Source organism: Elephas maximus, chromosome 10 (genome assembly GCF_024166365.1).
Source record: "Elephas maximus indicus isolate mEleMax1 chromosome 10, mEleMax1 primary haplotype, whole genome shotgun sequence".
Taxonomy (NCBI): Eukaryota; Metazoa; Chordata; class Mammalia; order Proboscidea; family Elephantidae; genus Elephas; species Elephas maximus.
This window is the reverse complement of record NC_064828.1, coordinates 107833562-107855526: the sequence shown is the minus strand read 5'-3', so window position 1 is coordinate 107855526 and position 21965 is coordinate 107833562. Positions and strand designations below refer to the sequence as shown.

Below are 21965 nucleotides of genomic sequence, written 5' to 3'. Positions count from 1 at the left end.
AGATAAACACAAGTTGAGGGAATTCATAAAAACCAAACCAAAACTACAAGAAATACTAAAGGGAGTTCTTTGGTTAGAAAATCAATAATATCAGGTATTGACCCAAGACTAGAACACTGGGCAGAGCAACCAGAAGTCAACCCAGACAGGCAAATCAAAAAAAAAAAAACAAAGCAAGATTTAAAAAAAAAAAAAAAGGCCAACACAGGGTAATGGCGATGTTATTATATACAAGAAGACAACATTAAGATAATAAAGAGGGACTAAGAAATGTAATCATACACCTTCCACATGGAGAGGAAGATACGGCGATACAAAGAAATAAAAGTTAGTTATAAATTTAGAAAAATAAGGGTAAATAATAAGGTAACCACAAAGGAGACAAACTATCCTACTCATCAAAATAAGATACAAGGGAAAAATACAGACTCAGCAGAAACAAAATCAACAACAACAAATACGAGGAAAGGACAATATATAAAGAAAATCTACTCAGCACATAAAATCAAGTGGGGAAAAAGAAGCTGTCAACACACAAAAAAAGACATCAAAATGATAGCACGAAATTCATACCTATCCATAATTACCCTGAATATCAATGGACTAAATGCACCAATAAAGAGACAGAGAGTGGCAGAATGGATTAAAAAACAAGATCCGTCTATATGCTGCCTACAAGAGACACACCTTACACTTAGAGACACAAACAAACTAAAACTCAAAGGATGGAAAAAAACATATCAAGCAAACAACAATCAAAAAAGAGCAGAAGTGGCAATATTAATTTCTGACGAAATAGACTTTAAAGTTAAATCCATCAGAAAGGATAAGGAAGGACACTATATAATGATTAAAGGGACAACACACCAAGAAGATATAACCACTTTAAATATTTATGCACCCAATGACAGGGCTGCAAGATACATAAAACAAACTCTATCAACATTGAAAAGTGAGACAGACAGCTCCACAATAATAGTAGGAGACTTCAACACACCACTTTCGGTGAAGGACAGGACATCCAGAAAGAAGCTCAATAAAGACACCGAATATCTAAATGCCACAATCAACCAACTTGACCTTGTAGACATATACAGAACACTCCACCCAACAGCAACCAACTATACTTACTTTTCTAGTGCACATGGAACATTCTCTAGAATAGACCACATATTAGGTCATAAAGCAAGACTCAGCAGAATCTAAAACATTGAAATATTACAAAGCATCTTCTCTGACCATAAGGCCATAAAAGTGGAAATCAATAACAGGAAAAGCAGGGAAAAGAAATCCAACACTTGGAAACTGAACAATACCCTGCTGAAAAAAGACTGGATTATAGAAGACATTAAGGATGGAATAAAGAAATTCATAGAATCCAATGAGAATGAAAACACTTCCTATCAGAACCTTTGGGACATAGCAAAAGCGGCACTCAGAGGCCAATTTATATCAATAAATGCACACATCCAAAAAGAAGAAAGGGCCAAAATCAAAGAACTATCCCCACAACTTGAACAAATAAAAAGAGAGCAACAAAAGAAACCCTCAGGCACCAGAAGAAAACAAATAATAAAAATTAGAGCTGAACGAAATGAAATAGAAAACAGAAAAACAATTCAAAGAATTAACAAGACCAAAAGCTGGTTTTTTGAAAAACTCAACAAAATTGATAAACCATTGGCCAAACTGACAAAAGAAAAAGAGGAGAGGAAGCAAATAACCCAAATAAGAAATAAGATGAGCGATATTACAACAGACCCAACTGAAATTAAAAGAATCATATCAGATTACTATGAAAAACTATACTCAAATTTGAAAACCTAGAAGAAATGGATGAATTCCTAGAAACACACTACCTACCTAAACTAACACAAACAGAGGTAGAACAACTAAATAGACCCATAACAAAAGAAGAGATTGAAAAGGTAATCAAAAAACTCCCAACAAAAAAAAGCCCTGGTCTGGATGGCTTCACCGCAGAGTTTTACCAAACTTTCAGAGAAGAGTTAACACCACTACTACTAAAGGTATTTCAGAGCATAGAAAATGATGGAATACTACCAAATTCATTCTATGAAGCCACCATATCCCTGATACCAAGACCAGGTAAAGACACCACAAGAAAAGAAAATTATAGACCTATATCCCTCATGAATGTAGATGCAAAAATCCTCAACCAAATGCTAGCCAATAGAATTCAACAACATATCAAAAAAATAAGTCACCATGACCAAGTGGGATTCATACCAGGTATGCAGGGATGGTTCAACATTAGAGAAACTATGAATATAATTCATCATGTGAGCAAAACAAAAGACAAGAATCACATGATTTTATCAATTGATGCAGAAAAGGCATTTGACAAAGCTCAACACTCATTCATGATAAAAACTCTCAGCAAAATAGGAATAGAAGGAAAATTTCTCAACATAATAAAGGGCATTTATACAAAGCTAACAGCCAACATCACCCTAAATGGAGAGAGCCTGAAAACATTCCCATTGAGATCGGAAAGCAGACAAGGATGCCCTTTATCACCACTCTTACTCAACTTTGTGCTGGAAGTCCTAGCCAGAGCAATTAGTCTAGATAAAGAAATAAAGGGCATCCAGATTGGCAAGGAAGAAGTCAAAGTATCTCTATTTGCAGATGACATGATCTTACACACAGAAAACCCTAAGGAATCCTCAAGAAAACTACTGAAACTAATAGAAGAGTTCAGCAGAGTATCAGGATACAAGATAAACATACAAAAATCAGTTGGATTCCTCTACACCAACAAAAAGAACATCGAAGAGGAAATCACCAAATCAATGCCATTTACAGTAGCCCCCAAGAAGATAAAATACTTAGGAGTAAATCTTACCAGAGATGTAAAAGACTTATACGAAGAAAACTACAGTACACTTCTGCAAGAAACCAAAAGAGACTTACTTAAGTGGAAGAACATACCTTGCTCATGGATAGGAAGGCTTAACATTATAAAAATGTCTATTCTACCAAAAGCAATCTATACATTTAATGCAATTCTGATCCAAATCCCAACGAGATTCTTTAATGAGATGGAGAAACAAATCACCAACTTCATATGGAAGTGAAAGAGGCCCCGGATAAATAAGGGATTACTGAAAAAGAAGAACAAAGTAGAAGGCCTTACTTTACCTGATTTTAGAACCTATTACACCGCCACAGTAGTCAAAACAGCCTGGTATTGGTACAACAACAGACACATGGACCAATGGAACAGAATTGAGAATCCAGATGTAAATCCATCCACATATGAGCAGCTGATATTTGACAAAGGCCCCAAAACAGTTAAATGGGGAAAAGACAGTCTTTTTAACAAATGGTGCTGGCAGAACTGGATATCCATCTGCAAAAAAAAATGAAACAAGACCCATACCTCACTCCATGCACAAAAACTAACTCAAAATGGGTCAAAGACCTAAATATAAAATCTAAAACAATAAAGATCATGGAAGAAAAAATAGGGACAATGTTAGGAGCCCTAATACATGGCATAAACAGTATAGAAAACATTATAAAGAACATAGAAGACTAGGTAACTGGGAGCTCCTAAAAATCAAACACCTATGCTCATCCAAAGACTTCACCAAAAGAGTAAAAAGACTACCTACAGACTGGGAAAAAGTTTTCAGCTGTGACATTTCGGATCAGCGCCTGATCTCTAAAATCTACATAATACTGCAAAAACTCAACTGCAAAAAGACAAATAACCCAATTAAAAAATGGGCAAAAGATATGAATAGACACTTCACTAAAGAAGACATTCAGGTAGCTAACAGATATATGAGGAAACGTTCATGATCATTAGCCATTAGAGAAATGCAGATCAAAACTACAGTGAGATTTCATTTCACTCCAACAAGGCTGGCATTAATCCAAAAAACACAAAAGAATAAATGTTGGAGAGGCTGTGGAGAGATTGGAACACTTCTACACTGCTGGTAGGAATGTCAAATGGTACAACCACTTTGGAAATTGATTTGGCGCTTCCTTAAAATAGAACTACCATAGGATCCAGCAATCCCACTCCTTGGAATATATCCTAGAGAAATAAGAGCCTTTACACAAACAGATATATGCACGCCCATGTTTATTGCAGCACTGTTTACAGTAGCAAAAACACGGAAGCAACCAAGGTGTCCATCAATGGATGAATGGATAAATAAACTATGGTACATTCACACAATGGAATACTACGCATCGATAAAGAACAGTGAGGAATCTGGGAAACATTTCATAACATGGAGGAACCTGGAAGGCATTATGCTGAGTGAAATTAGTCAGCTACAAAAGGACAAATATTGTATAAGACCACTATTATAAGCACTTGAGAAATAGTTTAAACTGAGAAGAAAACATTCTTTTGTGGTTATGAGAAGGGGGAGGGAAGGAGGGTGGGAGGGGGTTCTCACTAATTAGATAGTAGGTAAGAACTACTTTAGGTGAAGGGAAAGACAGGACACAGAACAGGGGAGGTCAGCACAATTGGACTACACCAAAAGCAAAGAAGTTTCCTGAATAAACTGAATGCTTCAAAGGCCAGTGTAGCCGGGGCAGGGGTCTGGGAACCATGGTTTCAGGGGACATCTAAGTCAATTGGCATAATAAAATCTATTAACAAAACATTCTGCATCCCACTTTGAAGAGTGGCGTCTGGGGTCTTAAAAGCTAGCAAGCAGCCATCTAAGATGCATCAGTTGGTCTCAACCCACCTGGATCAAAGTGGAATGAAGAACACCAAGGTCACAAGATAATTATAAGCCCAAGGGACAGAAAGGGCCACATGAACCAGCAACTACATCATCCTGAGACCAGAAGAACTAGATGGTGCCGGGCTACAACCAATGACTGCCCTGACAGGGAACACAGCAGAGAACCCCTGAGGGAGCAGGAGAACAGTGGGATGCAGACCCCAAATTCTCATAAGACCAGACTTTATGGTCTGACTGAGACTGGAAGGACCCTGGTGGTCATGGCCCCCAGACCTTCTGTTGGCCCAGGACAGGAACCATTCCCGAAGCCAACTCTTCAAACATGGATTGGACTGGACAATGGGTTGGAGAGGGACGCTGGTGAGGAGTGAGCTTTTTGGATCAGGTGGACACTTGAGACTATGTTGGCATCTCCTGCCTGGAGGGGAGATGAGAGGGTGGAGGGGGTTAGAAGCTGGTGAAAAGGACACGAAAAGAGAGAGAGGGAGAAAGCAGGCTGTCTCATTAGTGGGAGAGTAATTGGGAATGTGTAGCAAGGTGTATATGGGTTTTTGTGTGAGAGACTGACTTGATTTGTAAACTTTCACTTAAAGCACAGTAAAAATTATTTTAAAAAATCAAATAAAAATTTTAAAAAACTGACAAAAGAAAAAATAGAAAATCTGAATAGTCATATCTATTAAAGGAATTGAACCAATTATCAAAACCCTTACCATAAAGAAAATGCCAGATGCAGATAGTTTCATTAGTGAACTCTATCAAATACTCAAAGAAGAATGTTGCTGTTAGGTGCCGTAGATTCGGTTCCGACTCATGGCGACCCTATACATGACAGAACAAAACACCACCTCATCGTGCGCCATCCTCACAATCATCGTTATGCTTGAACCCGTTGTGGCAGCCACTGTGTCAATCCATCTCGTTGAGGGTATTCTTCTATTTCACCGACCCTCTACTCTATCAAGCACGATGTCCTTCTCTAGGGACTGGTCCCTCCTGATAACATGCCCAAGGTAAATGAGACCAAGTCTCACCATCCTAGCCTCTAAGGAGCATTCTGACTGGACTTCTTCCAAGACAGATTTGTTTGTTCTTCTGGCAGTCCATGGTATATTCAATATTCTTCTCCAACACCATAATTCAAAGGCATCAATTCTTTGGTCTTCCTTCTTCATTGTTCAGCTCTTGCACGCATATGAGGCAATTGACAACACCATGGCTTGGGTCAGACACATCTTTGTCCTGTCCTCAAAGTAACATCTTTGATTTTTAACACTTTAAAGAGGTGCTTTGCAGTAAATCTGTCCAATGTAATACCTCATTTGATTTCTTGACTGCTGCTTCCATGGGTGTTGATTGTGGATCCAAGTAAAATGAAATCCTTGACAACTTCAATCTTTTGTCCATTTATCATATTGCTTATTGGCCCAGTTGTAAGGATTTTTGTTTTCTTTATATTGAGGTGTAATCTATCCTGAAGGCTGCAGTCTTTGATCTTCATCAGTAAGTGCTTCGAGTCCCCTTCACTTTCAGCAAGCAAGGTTGTGTCATCTGCATAATGCAGGCTGTTAAATGAGTCTTTCTCTAATCCTGATGCCGTGTTCTTCTTCGTATAGTCCAGCTTTTCGAATTATTTGCTCAGCATACAGATTGAGTAAGTATGGTGAAAGGATCTAATGCTGAACACACACCTTTCTTGACTTTAAATCACAAAGTATCCCCTTGTTCTGTTCAAATTACTTGGTCTAAGTACAGGTTCCTCATGAGCACAATTAAGTGTTCTGAAATTCCCATTCTTCGCAAAGTTATCCATACTTTGTTATGATCCACAGAGTCTAATGCCTTAGCATAGTAAATAAAACACAGGTAAATATCTTTCTGGTATTTTCTGCTTTTAGCCAGGACCCATCTGACATCAGCAATGATATCCCTTGTTTCATGTCCTCTTCTGAATCTGGCTTGAATTTCCGGTAGTTCCTTGTGGATATACTACTGCAAACACTTTTGAATGATTTTCAGCAAAATTGTACTTACGTGTGATATCAATGACATTGTTCTGTAATTTCTGCATTCTGTTAGATTACCTTTCTTTGGAATGGGTACAAATATGGATCTCTTCCAGTCTGTTGGCCAGGTAGCTGTCTTCCAAATTTCTTGGCATAGACAAGCGAGCACTTCCAGCGCTGCATCTGTTTGTTGAAACATTTCAATTGGTATTCCGTCAATTCCTGGAGCCTCATTTTTTCACCAATGCCTTCAGTAAAGCTTGGACCTCTTCCTTCAGTACCATCAGTTCTTGATAATATGCTAACTCCTGAAATGGTTGAATGTCAACCAATTCTTTTTGGTACAGTGACTCTGTGTATTCCTTTCATCTTCTTTTGATCCTTCCTTCATCGTTTAATAGTTTCCCAGTAGAATCCTTCAATATTGCAACATGAGGTTTGAACTGTTTCTTCTGCTTGAGAAATGCCGAGCATGTTCTTCCCTTTTGGTTTTCTATCTCCAGGTCTTTGCACATTTTATTATAATACTTTACTTTGTCTTCTTGAGTTGCCCTTTGAAATCTTCTGTTCAGGTCTCCTACTTCATCATTTCTTCCTTTTGCTTTAGCTACTGTACGTTCAAGAGCAAGTTTCAGAATCTCTTCTGACATCCATTTTGGTCTTTTCTTTCTTTCCTGTCTTTTTAATGACCTCTTGCTTTCATCGTGCATGATGTCCTTGATGTCATTCCACAACTCATCTGGTCTTTGGTCATTAGTGTTCAATGCATCAAATCTCTTCTTGAGATGGTCTCTAAATTCAGTTGGGGTACACTCAAGGTCGTACTTTGGCTCTCATGGACTTGTAATTTTCTTCAGCTTCAACTTGCATATGGGTAACTGATGGTCTGTTGCATATTCAGCATCTGAACTTGTTCTGACTGATGAAATTGAGCTTTTCCAACATCTCCTTCCACAGATGTAGTCTATTTGATTCCTGTGTTTTCCATCTGGTGAGGTCCACGTGTATAGTTGCTGTTTATGATGATGAAAAAAAGGTATTTGCAATGAAGAAGTCATTGGTCTTACAAAATTCTGTCATGCTATCTCTGGCATCATTTCTATCACCAAGGCCATATTTTCCAATCATCGATCCTTCTTCTTTGTTTCCCACTTTGGCATTCCATTCACCAGTAGTAATCAAGGTGCCCTGACTGCATGTTTGATCAATTTCAGACTGCAGAAATTGGTAAATATTTTCAATTTCTTCATCTTTTGCCTTAGTGATTGGTGTGTAAATTTGAATAGTAGTCATAGTAATGGTCTTTCTTGTAGGTACATGGATATTAACCTATCATTGACAGCATTGTACTTCAGGAGAGATCTTGAAATGTTCTTTTTGATGAATGTAACGCCATTCCTCTTCAATTTGTCATTCCCAGCATAGCAGACCATAGGATTGTTTAATACCAGTCCATTTCAACTGACTAATGCCTGAGATATTGATATTTATTTCATTTTTGACAATTTCCAATTTTTTCAACAATATAAATGGCGATTATACCAGTGGATCTTGCCAGGTGAAATCAATCCCTGGAGAAGGATATCATGCTTGGTAAAGTGGGGGGTCAGCAAAAAAGAGGAAGATCCTCAATGAGATAGGTAGACACTGTGGCTGGAACAACGGGCTCGAGCATAACAACAATTGTGAGAATTGTACAGGATCGGTCAGTGTTTCATTCTGCTGTACACAGGGTTGTGATAAGCTGGAACCAACTCTATGGCACCTAACAACAACAACAACAATCTTTATGGAAGCTGACTTCCACATCTTTCTTCCGTGGAGTGGCTGGTGGGTTCGAACCACCAACCTTTTGGTTAGCAGTTGAGCACTTAACTGCTGTGAATTGTCCATCAAGAGGTGGCTAGAAAGGTCTCAGACAGAGCTGGAGAAAAACAAAGAAAAAAGTTCTAACTCACAAAAAAAAGACCAGACTTACTGGTCTGACAGAGACTGGAGAAATCCTAAGACTATGGCCCCTGGACACCCTTTTAACACAATACTGAAGTCACTTCTGAGGTTTACCCTTCAGCCAAAGATTAGACAAGCTTATAAAACCAACAGTAATACATGTAGCTCAGCCATGCATATAAGACTAAGTGGGCACACCAGCCCAGAGGCAAGGACGAGAAGTCAGGTGGGGACAGAAAATGTGGATGCATGGAAATGGGGAACCCAAGGTTGAGAAGGAGGGTTGGCAACCGATTTCACAAAACGATATGTGTATTAATTATTTAACAAGAAACTAATTTCCTCTGTAAACCTTCATCTAAAGCATAACACAACAAAAAAAATGACATTTGGCACCCAAGCCAGAGCTAGAAATAACTCCTTTACTGGGCAAGGCTATCCTGTTAGCTAATGACACAGAAAAGAGGGGTAAAAAAGGAAAGGGAAAGAAAAAAACAGAAAAGATCAGGAAAAGGAACTAAATACCACGGGTGCTTTTAGGAAGCACTGAGTTTCTGTTTACGGTAAGAGTAAATGTGGCAATGAATACTGATTATGGTTGCACAACTTGATCGATGTAATTGTTGTTACTGAATTGGACACATGAAAAATGTTGAACTGGCAAATGCTGTGTTAACTATATTTTTACAACAATAAACAAACAAAAAAAGTCCCCCCCGCCAAAAAAAAAAAGGAGTATCCGGATAAACAAATTTTGGTATATTCATAGGAGTCCTGGTGGCACAGTGGTTAAAACAGCTGCTAACCAAAAGGTTAGCGGTTCTGCTAACCAAAAGGTAGGCCGTTCAATCCCACCTGCTGCTCTGCAGGAGAAATATGCAGCAGTCTGCTCCTGTAAAGATTTACAGCCTCGGAAACCCTGTGGAGCAGTTCTACTCTGTGCTATAGGATCACTATTAGTTGGAATCGGCTTGATGGCAGTGGGTTTGGTTTGGTTTTGGTTTGATATATCCACGCAATGGAATACTTTTCAGAAAAAAAAGAAGGAATGAACTATGGATACATACAACAACATGGATGGATTATGTTGATGGAAAAAAGCCAGACAAAAGAAGCATATAACGTATGATTTGATTTACCTAAATTATAGAGAATGCAAACTGATCTGTATGACAGAAACAAGATCAGTGACTGCTGGGGACTAGAGTGGAAGAAGATATGGATTACAAAGGGGCACAAGGAAACTTTTGAGGGAACAAAAATGTTTGGTAACTTGATTGTGGAGGTGGTTTCATGGGTATCTCCACATGTCAAAACTCATCAAATTGTATACTTCGAAGACAAGCAATTAATTGTGTATCAGTCATACTTCAACAAAGTCATTTTTTAAAAGGGCTAGCAAATGTAGTTTTCCCTCCAGATCACAAAAGGACAGATTTCAGAAGATCTGAGCTTATCTTTAGTCATCTAGGAAGGAGGAAAAAAAGTAGTGTAAAAATGAAAGAAATTATTAACAAGTTTAGTGACAAACGCAGTTATTATTGGTCACAAAAAGTATGCGTGTGCGTGTCTGTGTATGAAAACAACATACCATTTCCAAAAGAAACAATTCTTCTCTTTCTTTCTCTTGATCCAACAAATCTTTTTCATAAAATTTTTTCTGAAACTGTTTAAAGTTTAAAATAAAATCGTGAAACATTAGTGATGAATTTCTGCCAATCTTTAAGGATTCCTTTCAATATTAGATGAAGAAAGTGCACTTACAGCATCCATAGACATTTCCATTCTGTCCAACTCTAACACGGTCTACAAAGAAAGTTTAAAAAATTATTGAACAGTAATTAACTTAAATCAACCAACTGTTTCTCAAAGACACTCTTTTTCCAGAGGGAGGTTCAAAGAGGAGGCTTCTGCATTAGGCAGGGGAGGGCTGAATTAGGAAACCTTTAACGTTTCTTCCAACTCTATACTGTATTTATAATCAACCCCTATATATTGTCCAGGAGTCGTTTAAACTTTTAAAAGTTTTTAACCTTAAGAAGAGAAAGTACGGAAGCATGTTTGAAATACTAAATGCATGCAATTTAAACAATTTCTAATAATTTCCAGTGTCAACTTTTTCTGAATTTTCAGAAATACAATATAGTTTTTGAACATTTTAAAAGTCTTTAGCAAAATCTCTATGAAACAAGCTATATTCTATCATTTGAATTAAAATTAGTTCTCTTCCATATAAATTTTTGATCACTCTAATCAATAGAAAGACTTTGCTCTGAAAGTATTCTCTCGATTTATATTGTCTTTCAGAATACACTAGTCTGAAACAAATTCTTCTGATCACCTAACCCAGGGTTTTGCCTCTGACAGTGAGAGATGCTTCTGAAAAGTATTCTACAGGCATAACTCTAATGACTAAAGTACACTCATATATTCATAAGCCCAGAGAATACACTGCAAACATAAGATTTCTTTGAAGCTTTATGTTTATACTGAAATTCATAGAAATTTTATAATTTATGCCATGAAATATTCCTTTTTAAAATAAAATTACTTTCTACCTATAAATACTGGTTAGGATAAGCTATTCCATTTTTATCCCAAAGCTGTGTATAGCTTCCTCAGGGTTCCCCACACAAGTAAATGTTTGAAAAACATTATACTACAGCATTTTCACGGGACAACTTGACTTCTTGCTGTGACATGTACCTCAAATAAGAGCTGTACTCCAAAATCATCCATTATAGATTAATGATCTATTGATTTAATTAGATCATCAATGTACCTATTTATAGATTTACTTTGTATTTTTTTTAATTAACATACTATTTCAGAAAAGCAACTAACCCTCTCATCTATATTATTTTGACAAGTTAACTCTACAGTGTAAAATTCTATAATCAAATGGTGAAGAAAAAAATAGCTGCAATATATATATAGACAGAGAGATGTCCAGCATTTGAGTATTTCTGCTTAGTTAATGAAAGGAATTCACATTTCAGTAAAATAAAACTATACTAATTAATACTAAGTTAAAATCATTTTATTAAAAAGCTTCTCATGTGTCTTATGTGACATGTTAATGACAACCAGAAAAAAGATTCTCTTTCAAGTATAATAAATACCATCAATGCTAGGTTATTAAACATTATTTCCTCTCACTATAAGTACCTATGTATCAACTACAAAGCTAACATTCAGATTCACAAAAGTAATCACTTCAATTTGATTTAATGTTATAAACATATTAGTTACAGATTAAGCATAATTTTTTTGAAGACTGTAAATTATTTTAAGGTTTGACCTCACTGACTTAAACTTTTACTGTTTTTGTTTTCCATACTGCCAAACAATTCATATAATACCATGTGCTGAAACAAAACAAACAAACAAACACCAGAGGCACATGTTATATTGTTGAAAAAGGAATGCGCTCCAGGGTAAGAGAACTATGCCGATTCCTGGCAGACCACTCTACATTGCTGTGTCAAACAGAGCACTGAATTAACTTTAAGGACCTTTTCAGGTCTAAGTTAAAGAATGAACTTTCCCAATTTTACCAACAAAGTTTTGCTGAATTACAATCACTTATTTAATAAGGTCTGATGAATCAAGTACTCACTATTAGCTGAGCAGTATTGATTGAGCACCTGACACGTGTCAGGCACACCCTTGTGAAGGTTCTATTCCCAGCAATAAAAGTTTCCTATCTAAGAACCTTTAGAAATAACTTTCCTATCCAGTTACAGCACACACCAACCAAATCCTTTTCCTCATTCTTGCTACTCTAGCAAATAAATTAATCCCTTAACTTATTGCCATCCTAGCAAGTAAAACAGTGAAGCTGTAATTAACAGTATCTGGTTTTTTGGGGGGCAACGCAAGAGACATAGATGCAGCTGCACGAGTGATACTTACTCTTTTGACAAGAGCCAGGACGTCTTTATCTTTTTCCTGACACAAGAGTTTTCTCACACACATTTCTAACTGCTGAAGCAGGTGCTTATCTGCAGGGACCTTCAGAGTGGCCTTCACTTTGGGCAATAAGCAGCAAAGTTTCATTCTACGATAAATTAAATGGGTTTTTACTTCTGAGTGCAGCTGATAACTCAGAGTAACAATAACATGAAATTGAAAGAAAATTCAAGCTTTAGCTAGACTGGGAGTTCATTTATTCATGCAACAAATACACACGGAGTGCCTATTATGTGCCCAACATTATTTTGGGTGCTGAGATACAACAGTGAATAAAACTCACAAAACTCTTCACAGAGCTTACATTTTAGGATAGGGTAGGAGAGTGAAAATAAAGAAGTAAAATGTACTCTGTCAGATCGCAGGAAGTGCTGTGGAGAAAAATAAGGCAGGGCGAGAATACAGGGGAGTACTAGAGGGGGAGGGACTTCCATTTTAAATCAGCTAGTCAGAAAGGGTTTCACTGAGAAGATGACATTTGACCAAACACCTAAAGAAAATGTGGGAATGAGCCACGTGAGCATCTGGGGAAAAGCATGACAGGCAGCAGCAGTAAGTTCAATGCCCTATAGGGGGAGCTGGCCTCATGTGTTGCCCCAAGTTAGCGAGTTGGCCATTGTGATTAGAACACAGTGAAGGGGCAATAGGAGGCCAGCTCATGCAGGGCCTTGCAGGCCACTACAAAGATTCTGGCTTTTAGTCTGAGTGCGATGAGAAGCCATTGGAAGGTTTTGAGCAGAGGGGTGAAATTACCTGAAATGGTCTGTTACTTTTAAAAGTATCATTTGGCTACTGTGTTAAGATTAGACTGAAGATGGTCAAGGACAAAAGAAGGGATACAACAGAGCAAGTTCCTATAATAATTCAGGCAAGGGATGATGGTGGCTTGAATCAGAGTGGTAGCAATAGAAGTGATGAGAAGTGAGTGAATTCTGGATGTATTTTGCAAATAGCAGGATGTGCTGAAGGGCTGGAGTTGACATGACAGAGAAAAAGGAGTTAAGTTTTGGGCCTAAACAAGTGGAAAGATGAAATGATTATTGATGGATATGGACAAGACTGCAGAAGGCATGGGCATGGATAAAGAAGATCAGGATTGAATTTTGGACATATTAAGTTTGAGGTGCCTATTAGATATTCAGTGGAAATGCCAAGTGAGAGCCTGGATCAATGAGTCTGTTCTCCAGGGTAGATGTGCATGCTGGAGATATATATGCAGGAGTCTTCAGCATACAGATATTTAAACCATGAGATTAGAGAGATCATCAGAGTCAGAAGAAAAGATACAAAAGGATAACCTAAGGTGTCACACCACAATCACACCTGTATGAGAAGAAAGAACAAGGAGACTGAAGAATGCCAGTGAGAGAGGAGGACATCCAGGAAAATAAAACCTTTCTAGGAGGTTGGAACTGTTTAGGGGAAATGTTATGTTCTGCTCATTTAAAACTCCACTTCTTTGCCATGGCTGGTTTTTAGAGAGAGATGCTAGATGGTTGCCTTTTATGGTTGCTATATTCATTCTTTCACCTGAGTGCTCTCCAGACTGTTGTCGGTTTTTATTTCTATGCCAACCTTAGACAGCTAAGTCCCAGTCCTGAAGTTTCTAGGATGCTCTGTTCGCTGAACCTTCAGTTGAGAATTCTTTATATATTCCAAAATTTGCTTTTCATTCAACCAAAAAGAGAAAAGAAGCTCCCCTTCTAATTTTCAGCACTGTAAGGATAAATAATGGTCTCAATCTCACTCAGAGCTCACTACAGATACTGATAAGCCTGGTGATGCTTTCTCCAATTAAGGAGTCCTACTCGGAATCCACTCGACAGCAGTGTGAATTTCCCCAAAGAGATCTTTTTACTCTTTTTTTTTTTTTTTCATTTCTGGAAGCTTAGGCTCTTTTGAATACAAAGTATTCTTTTTCCAGTCTTCATTCTATGTAGATTCAGTGAATTTAAATTTTAAACACTGATGTAAGGAAGAACAAAAACAATTAACAATCTAAATAGGCACTCTCCATTCTTTGTAACCCAAGGCAGGTCTAGAAAACATTTATTATTTATCTCTATATAAGATTCTTAGAGGTATGCTAAATGTTCATGTACATTATCTCTGGTATTTATTCCTCAGAACACCCTCTGAATTAGGCACTAAGGGTATGAAAGCACAGAGAGGTTTTGTAACTTACCCAAGGGCACACAGGTAGTATAGAGCTAGAATTTTAGCTCAGGCAGTGCAGCTCCAAAAAGTATCCCCCAACCAATATGTGATCCTACCACCCTTGACTGTGATGCCTTTCATTCTACCTGTACATCTCTACAGAGCTGGGCTTTTGAATCCATTGAGTATATGGTGCTGCTGGACCCATTTCATTTGCTGGCAGCTGCCCAAGTAGCCAGGTGGGAACCACACAACGATCTTTTAACAACAACAACAAAAATCAACCAAATTCACGGAGTGCTGTTTGATTAGTCTTCATTTGGTTTTTTTTTTTTAATTAACTTTTATTGAGCTTCAAGTGAACGTTTGCAAATCAAGTCAGTCTGTCACATACAAGTTTATATACAGCTTACTCCATACTCTCACTTGCTCTTCCCCTAATGAGTCAGCCCTTCCAGTCTCTCCTTTCGTGACAATTTTGCCAGCTTCCAACTCTCTCTATCCTCCCATCCCCCCTCCAGACAGGAGATGCCAGCACAGTCTCAAGTGTCCACCTGATATAATTAGCTCACTCTTCATCAGCATCTCTCTCCTACCTACCGTCCAGTCCCTTTCATGTCTGATGAGTTGTCTTCGGGGATGGTTCCTGTCCTGTGCCAACAGAAGGTTTGGGGACCATGACCGCTGGGATTCCTCTAGTCTCAGTCAGACCATTAAGTATGGTCTTTTTATGAGAATTTGGGGTCTGCATCCCACTGATCTCCTGCTCCCTCAGGGGTTCTCTGTTGTGCTCCCTGTCAGGGCAGTCATCGCTTGTGGCCGGGCACCAACTAGTTCTTCTGGTCTCAGGATGATGTAGGTCTCTGGTTCATGTGGCCCTTTCTGTCTCTCGGGCTCTTAGTTGTCGTGTGACCTTGGTGTTCTTCATTCTCCTTTGATCCAGGTGGGCTGAGACCAATTGATGCATCTTAGATGGCCGCTTGTTAGCATTTAAGAACCCAGACGTCACATTTCAAAGTGGGATGCAGAATGTTTTCATAATAGAATTATTTTGCCAATTGACTTAGAAGTCCCCTTAAACCATGGTTCCCAAACCGCCCTCCGCCCCTTGCTCCGCTGACCTTTGAAGCATTCATTTTATCCTGGAAACTTCTTTGCTTTTGGCTCAGTCCAATTGAGCTGACCTTCCATGTATTGAGTGTTGTCCTTCCCTTCACCTAAAGCAGTTCTTATCTACTAATTCATCAGTAAAAAACCCTCTCCCTCCCTCCCCCCCTCGTAACCACAAAAGTATGTGTTCTTCTCAGTTTATACTATTTCTCAAGATCTTATAATAGTGGTCTTATACAATATTTGTCCTTTTGCCTCTGACTGATTTCGCTCAGCATAATGCCTTCCAGGTTCCTCCATGTTATGAAATGTTTCACAGATTCGTCACTGTTCTTTAACGAAGAGTAGTATTCCATTGTATGGATATACCACAATTTATTGAACCATTCATCCGTTGACGGACACCTTGGTTGCTTCCAGCTTTTTGCTATTGTAAACAGAGCTGCAATAAACATGGGTGTGCATATATCTGTTTGTGTGAAGGTTCTTGTTTCTCTAGGGTATATTCCGAGGAGTGGGATTTCTGGGTTGTATGGCAGTTCTATTTCTAACTGTTTAAGATAACGCCAGATAGATTTCCAAAGTGGTTGTACCATTTTACATTCCCACCAGCAGTGTATAAGAGTTCCAATCTCTCCGCAGCCTCTCCAACATTTATTATTTTATGTTTTCTGGATTAATGCCAGCCTTGTTGGAGTGAGATGGAATCTCATCGTAGTTTTAATTTGCATTTCTCTAATGGCTAATGATCGAGAGCATTTTCTCATGTATCTGTTAGCTGCCTGAATATCTTCTTTAGTGAAGTGTGTGTTCATATCCTTTGCCCACTTCTTGACTGGGTTGTTTGTCTTTTTGTGGTTGAGTTTTGACAGAATCATATAGATTTTAGAGATCAGGCGCTGGTCGGAGATGTCATAGCTGAAAATTCTTTCCCAGTCTGTAGGTGGTCTTTTTACTCTTTTGGTCAAATCTTTAGATGAGCATAGGTGTTTGATTTTTAGGAGCTCCCAGTTATCTGGTTTCTCTTCGTCATTTTTGGTAATGTTTTGTATTCTGTTTATACCTTGTATTAGGGCTCCTAGGGTTGTCCCTATTTTTTCTTCCATGATCTTTATCGTTTTAGTCTTTATGTTTAGGTCTTTGATCCACTTGGAGTTAGTTTTTGTGCATGGTGTGAGGTATGGGTCCTGTTTCATTTTTTTGCAAATGGATATCCAGTTATGCCAGCACCATTTGTTAAAAAGACTATCTTTTCCCCAATTAACTGACACTGGGCCTTTGTCAAATATCAGGTGCTCATATGTGGATGGATTTATATCTGGGTTCTCAATTCTGTTCCATTGGTCTATGTGCCTGTTGTTGTACCAATACCAGGCTGTTTTGACTACTGTGGCTGTATAACAGGTTCTGAAATCAGGTAGAGTGAGGCCTCCCACTTTCTTCTTCTTTTTCAGTAATGCTTTGCTTATCCGAGGCTTCTTTCCCTTCCATATGAAGTTGGTGATTTGTTTCTCTATCACCTTAAAAAAAATGACATTGGAATTTGGATCAGAAGTGCATTGTATGTATAGATGGCTTTTGGTAGAATAGACATTTTTACTATGTTAAGTCTTCCTATCCATGAGCAAGGTATGTTTTTCCACTTAAGTATGTCCTTTTTAATTTCTTGTAGTAGTGCTTTGCAGTTTTCTTTGTACAGGTCTTTTACATCTTTGGTAAGATTTATTCCTAAGTATTTTATCTTCTTGGGGGCTACTGTGAATGGTATTGATTTGGTTATTTCCTCTTCGATGTTCTTTTTGTTGTTGTAGAGGAATCCAAGTGATTTTTGTATGTTTATCTTATAACCTGAGACTCTGCCAAACTCTTCTATTAGTTTCAGTAGTTTTCTGGAGGATTCCTTAGGGTTTTCTGTGTATAAGATCATGTCATCTGCAAATAAAGATAATTTTACTTCCTCTTTGCCAATCCGGATGCCCTTTATTTCTTTGTCTAGCCTAATTGCCCTGGCTAGGACTTCTAGCACGATGTTGAATAAGAGCGGTGATAAAGGCCATCCTTGTCTGGTTCCTGTTCTCAAGGGAAATGCTTTCAGGTTCTCTCCATTTAGAGTGATGTTGGCTGTTGGCTTTGCATAGATGCCCTTTATTATGCTGAGGAATTTTCCTTCAATTCCTATTTTGGTGAGAGTTTTTATCATGAATGGGTGTTGGACTTTGTCAAATGCCTTTTCTGCATCAATTGATAAGATCATGTGGTTTTTGTCTTTTGTTTTATTTATGTGGTGGATTACATTAATGGTTTTTCTGATATTAAACCAGCCTTGCATACCTGGTATAAATCCCACTTGATCAGGGTGAATTATTTTTTTGATATGTTGTTGAATTCTATTGGATAGAATCTTGTTGAGGATTTTTGCATCTATGTTCATGAGGGATATAGGTCTGTAATTTTCTTTTTTTGTAATGTCTTTACCTGGTTTTGGTATCAGGGAGATGGTGGCTTCATAGAATGAGTTGGGTAGTATTCCGTCATTTTCTATACTTTGAAATACCTTTAGTAGTAGTGGTGTTAATTCTTCTCTGAAAGTTTGGTAGAACTCTGCAGTGAAGCCATCCGGGCAAGGGCTTTTTTTTGTTGGGAGTTTTTTGATTACCTTTTCAATCTCTTTTTTTGTTATGGGTCTATTTAGTTGTTCTACTTCTGAATGTGTTAGTTTAGGTAGGTAGTGTTTTTCCAGGAATTCATCCATTTCTTCTAGGTTTGCAAATTTGTTAGAGTACAATTTTTCGTAATAATCTGATATGATTCTTTTAATTTCAGTTGGGTCTGTTGTGATGTGGCCCTTCTCGTTTCTTATTCGGGTTATTTGTTTCCTTTCCTGTATTTCTTTAGTCAGTCTAGCCAATAGTTTATCAATTTTGTTAATTTTTTCAAAGAACCAGCTTTTGGCTTTGTTAATTCTTTGAATTGTTTTTCTGTTCTCTAATTCATTTAGTTCAGCTCTAATTTTTATTATTTGTTTTCTTCTTGTGCCTGATGGATTCTTTTGTTGCTCACTTTCTATTTGTTCAAGTTGTAGGGACAGTTCTCTGATTTTGGCTCTTTCTTCTTTTTGTATGTGTGCATTTATCGATATAAATTGGCCTCTGAGCACTGCTTTTGCTGTGTCCCAGAGGTTTTGATAGGAAGTATTTTCATTCTCATTGCATTCTATGAATTTCCTTATTCCCTCCCTGATGTCTTCAATAACCCAGTCTTTTTTCAGGAGGGTATTGTTCAGTTTCCAAGTATTTGATTTCTTTTCCCTAGTTTTTCTGTTATCGATTTCTAGTTTTATTGCCTTGTGGTCTGAGAAGATGCTTTGCAATATTTCGATGTTTTGGATTCTGCAAAGGTTTGTTTTATGACCTAATATGTGGTCTATTCTAGAGAATGTTCCATGTGCGCTAGAAAAAAAAGTATACTTTGCAGCAGTTGGGTGGAGAGTTCTGTATAAGTCAATAAGTTCAAGTTGGTTGATTGTTGTAATTAGGTCTTCCGTGTCTCTACTGAGCTTCTTACTGGATGTCCTGTCCTTCTCCGAAAGTGGTGTGTTGAAGTCTCCTACTATAATTGTGGAGGTGTTTATCTCACTTTTCAGTTCTGTTAAAATTTGATTTATGTATCTTGCAGCCCTGTCATTGGGTGCATAAATATTTAATATGGTTATGTCTTCCTGATCAATTGTCCCTTTTATCATTATGTAGTGTCCTTCTTTATCCTTTGTGGTGGATTTAAGTCTAAAGTCTATTTTGTCAGAAATTAATATTGCTACTCTTCTTCTTTTTTGCTTATTGTTTGCTTGATATATTTTTTTCCATCCTTTGAGTTTTAGTTTGTGCCTCTAAGTCTAAGGTGTGTCTCTTGTAGGCAGCATATAGACGGATCGTGTTTCTTTATCCAGTCCGTGACTCTCTGTCTCTTTATTAGTGCATTTAGTCCATTTACATTCAGCGTAATTATAGATAAATAAGTGTTTAGTGTTGTCATTTTGATGCCTTTTTATGTGTGTTGTTGATAATTTCACTTTTCCACATACTTTTTTGTGCTGAGACGTTTTTCTTAGTAAATTGTGAGATCCTCATTTTCGTAGTGTTTGACTTGATGTTTGTTGAGTCGTTACGTTTTTCTTGGCTTTTATCTTGAGTTATGGAGTTGTTATACCTCTTTGTGGTTACCTTAATATTTACCCCTATTTTTCTAAGTAAAAACCTAACTTGTATTGTTCTATATCGCCTTGTATCACCCTCCAGATGGCAGTTCTATGTCACCTGTATTTAGTCCCTCTTTTTGATTATTGTGATCTTTTACATATTGACTTCAGTGATTCCCTGTTATGAGCAATTTTTTTTTAATTAATCTTAATTTGCTTTTGTGATTTCCCTATTTGAGTTGATATCAGGATGTTCTGTTTTGTGACCTTGTGTTATGCTGGTATCTGATATTATTGGTTTTCTGACCAATTTCCTTTAGTATTTCTTCTAGCTTTGGTTTGGTTTTTGCAAATTCTCTAAACTTGTGTTTATCTGTAAATATCTTAATTTCGCATTCATATTTCAGAGAGAGTTTTGCTGGATATATGATCCTTGGCTGGCAGTTTTTCTCCTTCAGTGCTCTGTATATGTCGTCCCATTCCCTTCTTGCCTGCATGGTTTCTGGCTGAGTAGTCTGAACTTATTCTTATTGATTCTCCCTTGAAGGAGACCTTTCTTTTTTCCCTGGCTGCTTTTAAAATTTTCTCTTTATCTTTGGTTTTGGCAAGTTTGATGATAATATGTCTTGGTGTTTTTCTTTTTGGATCAATCTTAAATGGGGTTCGATGAGCGTCTTGGAGAGATATCCTTTCGTCTTTCATGATGTCAGGGAAGTTTTCTGTCAACAGATCTTCAACTATTTTCTCTGTGTTTTCTGTCCTCCCTCTCTGTTCTGGGACTCCAATCACACACAGGTTATCCTTCTTGATAGAGTCCCACATGATTCTTAGGGTTTCTTCATTTTTTTTAATTCTTTTATCTGATTTTTTTTTCAGCTATGTTGGTGTTAATTCCCTGGTCCTCCAGATTTCCCAGTCTGCATTCTAATTGCTCGAGTCTGCTCCTCTGACTTCCTATTGTGTTGTCTAATTCTGTAATTTTATTGTTAATCTTTTGGATTTCTACATGCTGTCTCTCTATGGATTCTTGAAACATTAATTTTTCCACTATGTTCTTGAATAATCTTTTTGAGTTCTTCAACTGTTTTATCAGTGTGTTCCTTGGCTTTTTCTGCAGTTTGCCTTATTTCGTTTCTGAGGTCATCCCTGATGTCTTGAAGCATTCTGTAAATTAGTTTTTTATATTCTGTATCTGATAATTCCAGGATTGTATCTTCATTTGGGAAAGATTTTGATTCTTTTGTTTGGGGGGTTGTAGAAGCTGTCATGGTCTGCTTCTTTATGTGGTTTGATATCGACTGCTGTCTCCAAGCCATCACTGGGAAACTTGTTTTTCCAGAAAATCCTCTAAAAAAAAAATGCAGTCAGATCCCTATCAGAACTGCCTTTGGATCATAACTGCCACCTTGTTCCTTGTAAGGATGAAAGTCCGAGATTTGGATCATATATGCTTGGCTGTAGCTGGTTCTGTGTTTTTAGTCCAATTAAGGATGGATTTTTGGTCCCTGGGTTTTTTGTGGTTCCTTCTCTCAGGCCGGAAGAATGGGTTAGGAAAAGACCCCCCAAAAAAAGGGGGGGGGAAGCAAAGCCGCTGCGGAGCCGGAGCCATTCTCCCTCTGGCTCAGGGAATTCCAATGTTAATGAAGCCGCCTGGGAAGGGTGGGGGAGGGATCAGAGATAGGAGAGTAGCACCTCGGAATATAGCCAGAGTCGCTTGTCTTGCTTGGAATGACTATTTTATCTGAGATTCCCGAGGGGTGTGTCGCCTATGTGTGCTGGCTGTGTGGAGATTGCCCCCGGGGGTCTGGCCCACTGAAGCCGCGGTCAGATCCT

The 21965-nt window shown here is 37.9% G+C and overlaps 1 protein-coding gene across 4 annotated transcripts in view; it reads right to left on the bottom strand.

Annotated features, from left to right (window-relative positions):
• The window catches only part of PPP4R4 (protein phosphatase 4 regulatory subunit 4), a 131727-nt gene that overhangs the window by 14510 nt on the left and 95252 nt on the right, over positions 1-21965 (bottom strand). For all 4 annotated transcript variants that reach the window (XR_007518876.1, XM_049897779.1, XM_049897780.1 and 1 more), the window contains 3 exons: positions 12614-12758; positions 10463-10504; positions 10290-10364 (listed from right to left, as the gene is read on the bottom strand). Coding sequence is in view for 3 of the 4 variants with exons in the window: in XM_049897779.1 (XP_049753736.1) it covers positions 10290-10364; positions 10463-10504; positions 12614-12758 (262 nt within the window). In the remaining variant the exon portion in view is untranslated. The remainder of the gene's footprint in view (positions 1-10289; positions 10365-10462; positions 10505-12613; positions 12759-21965) is intronic.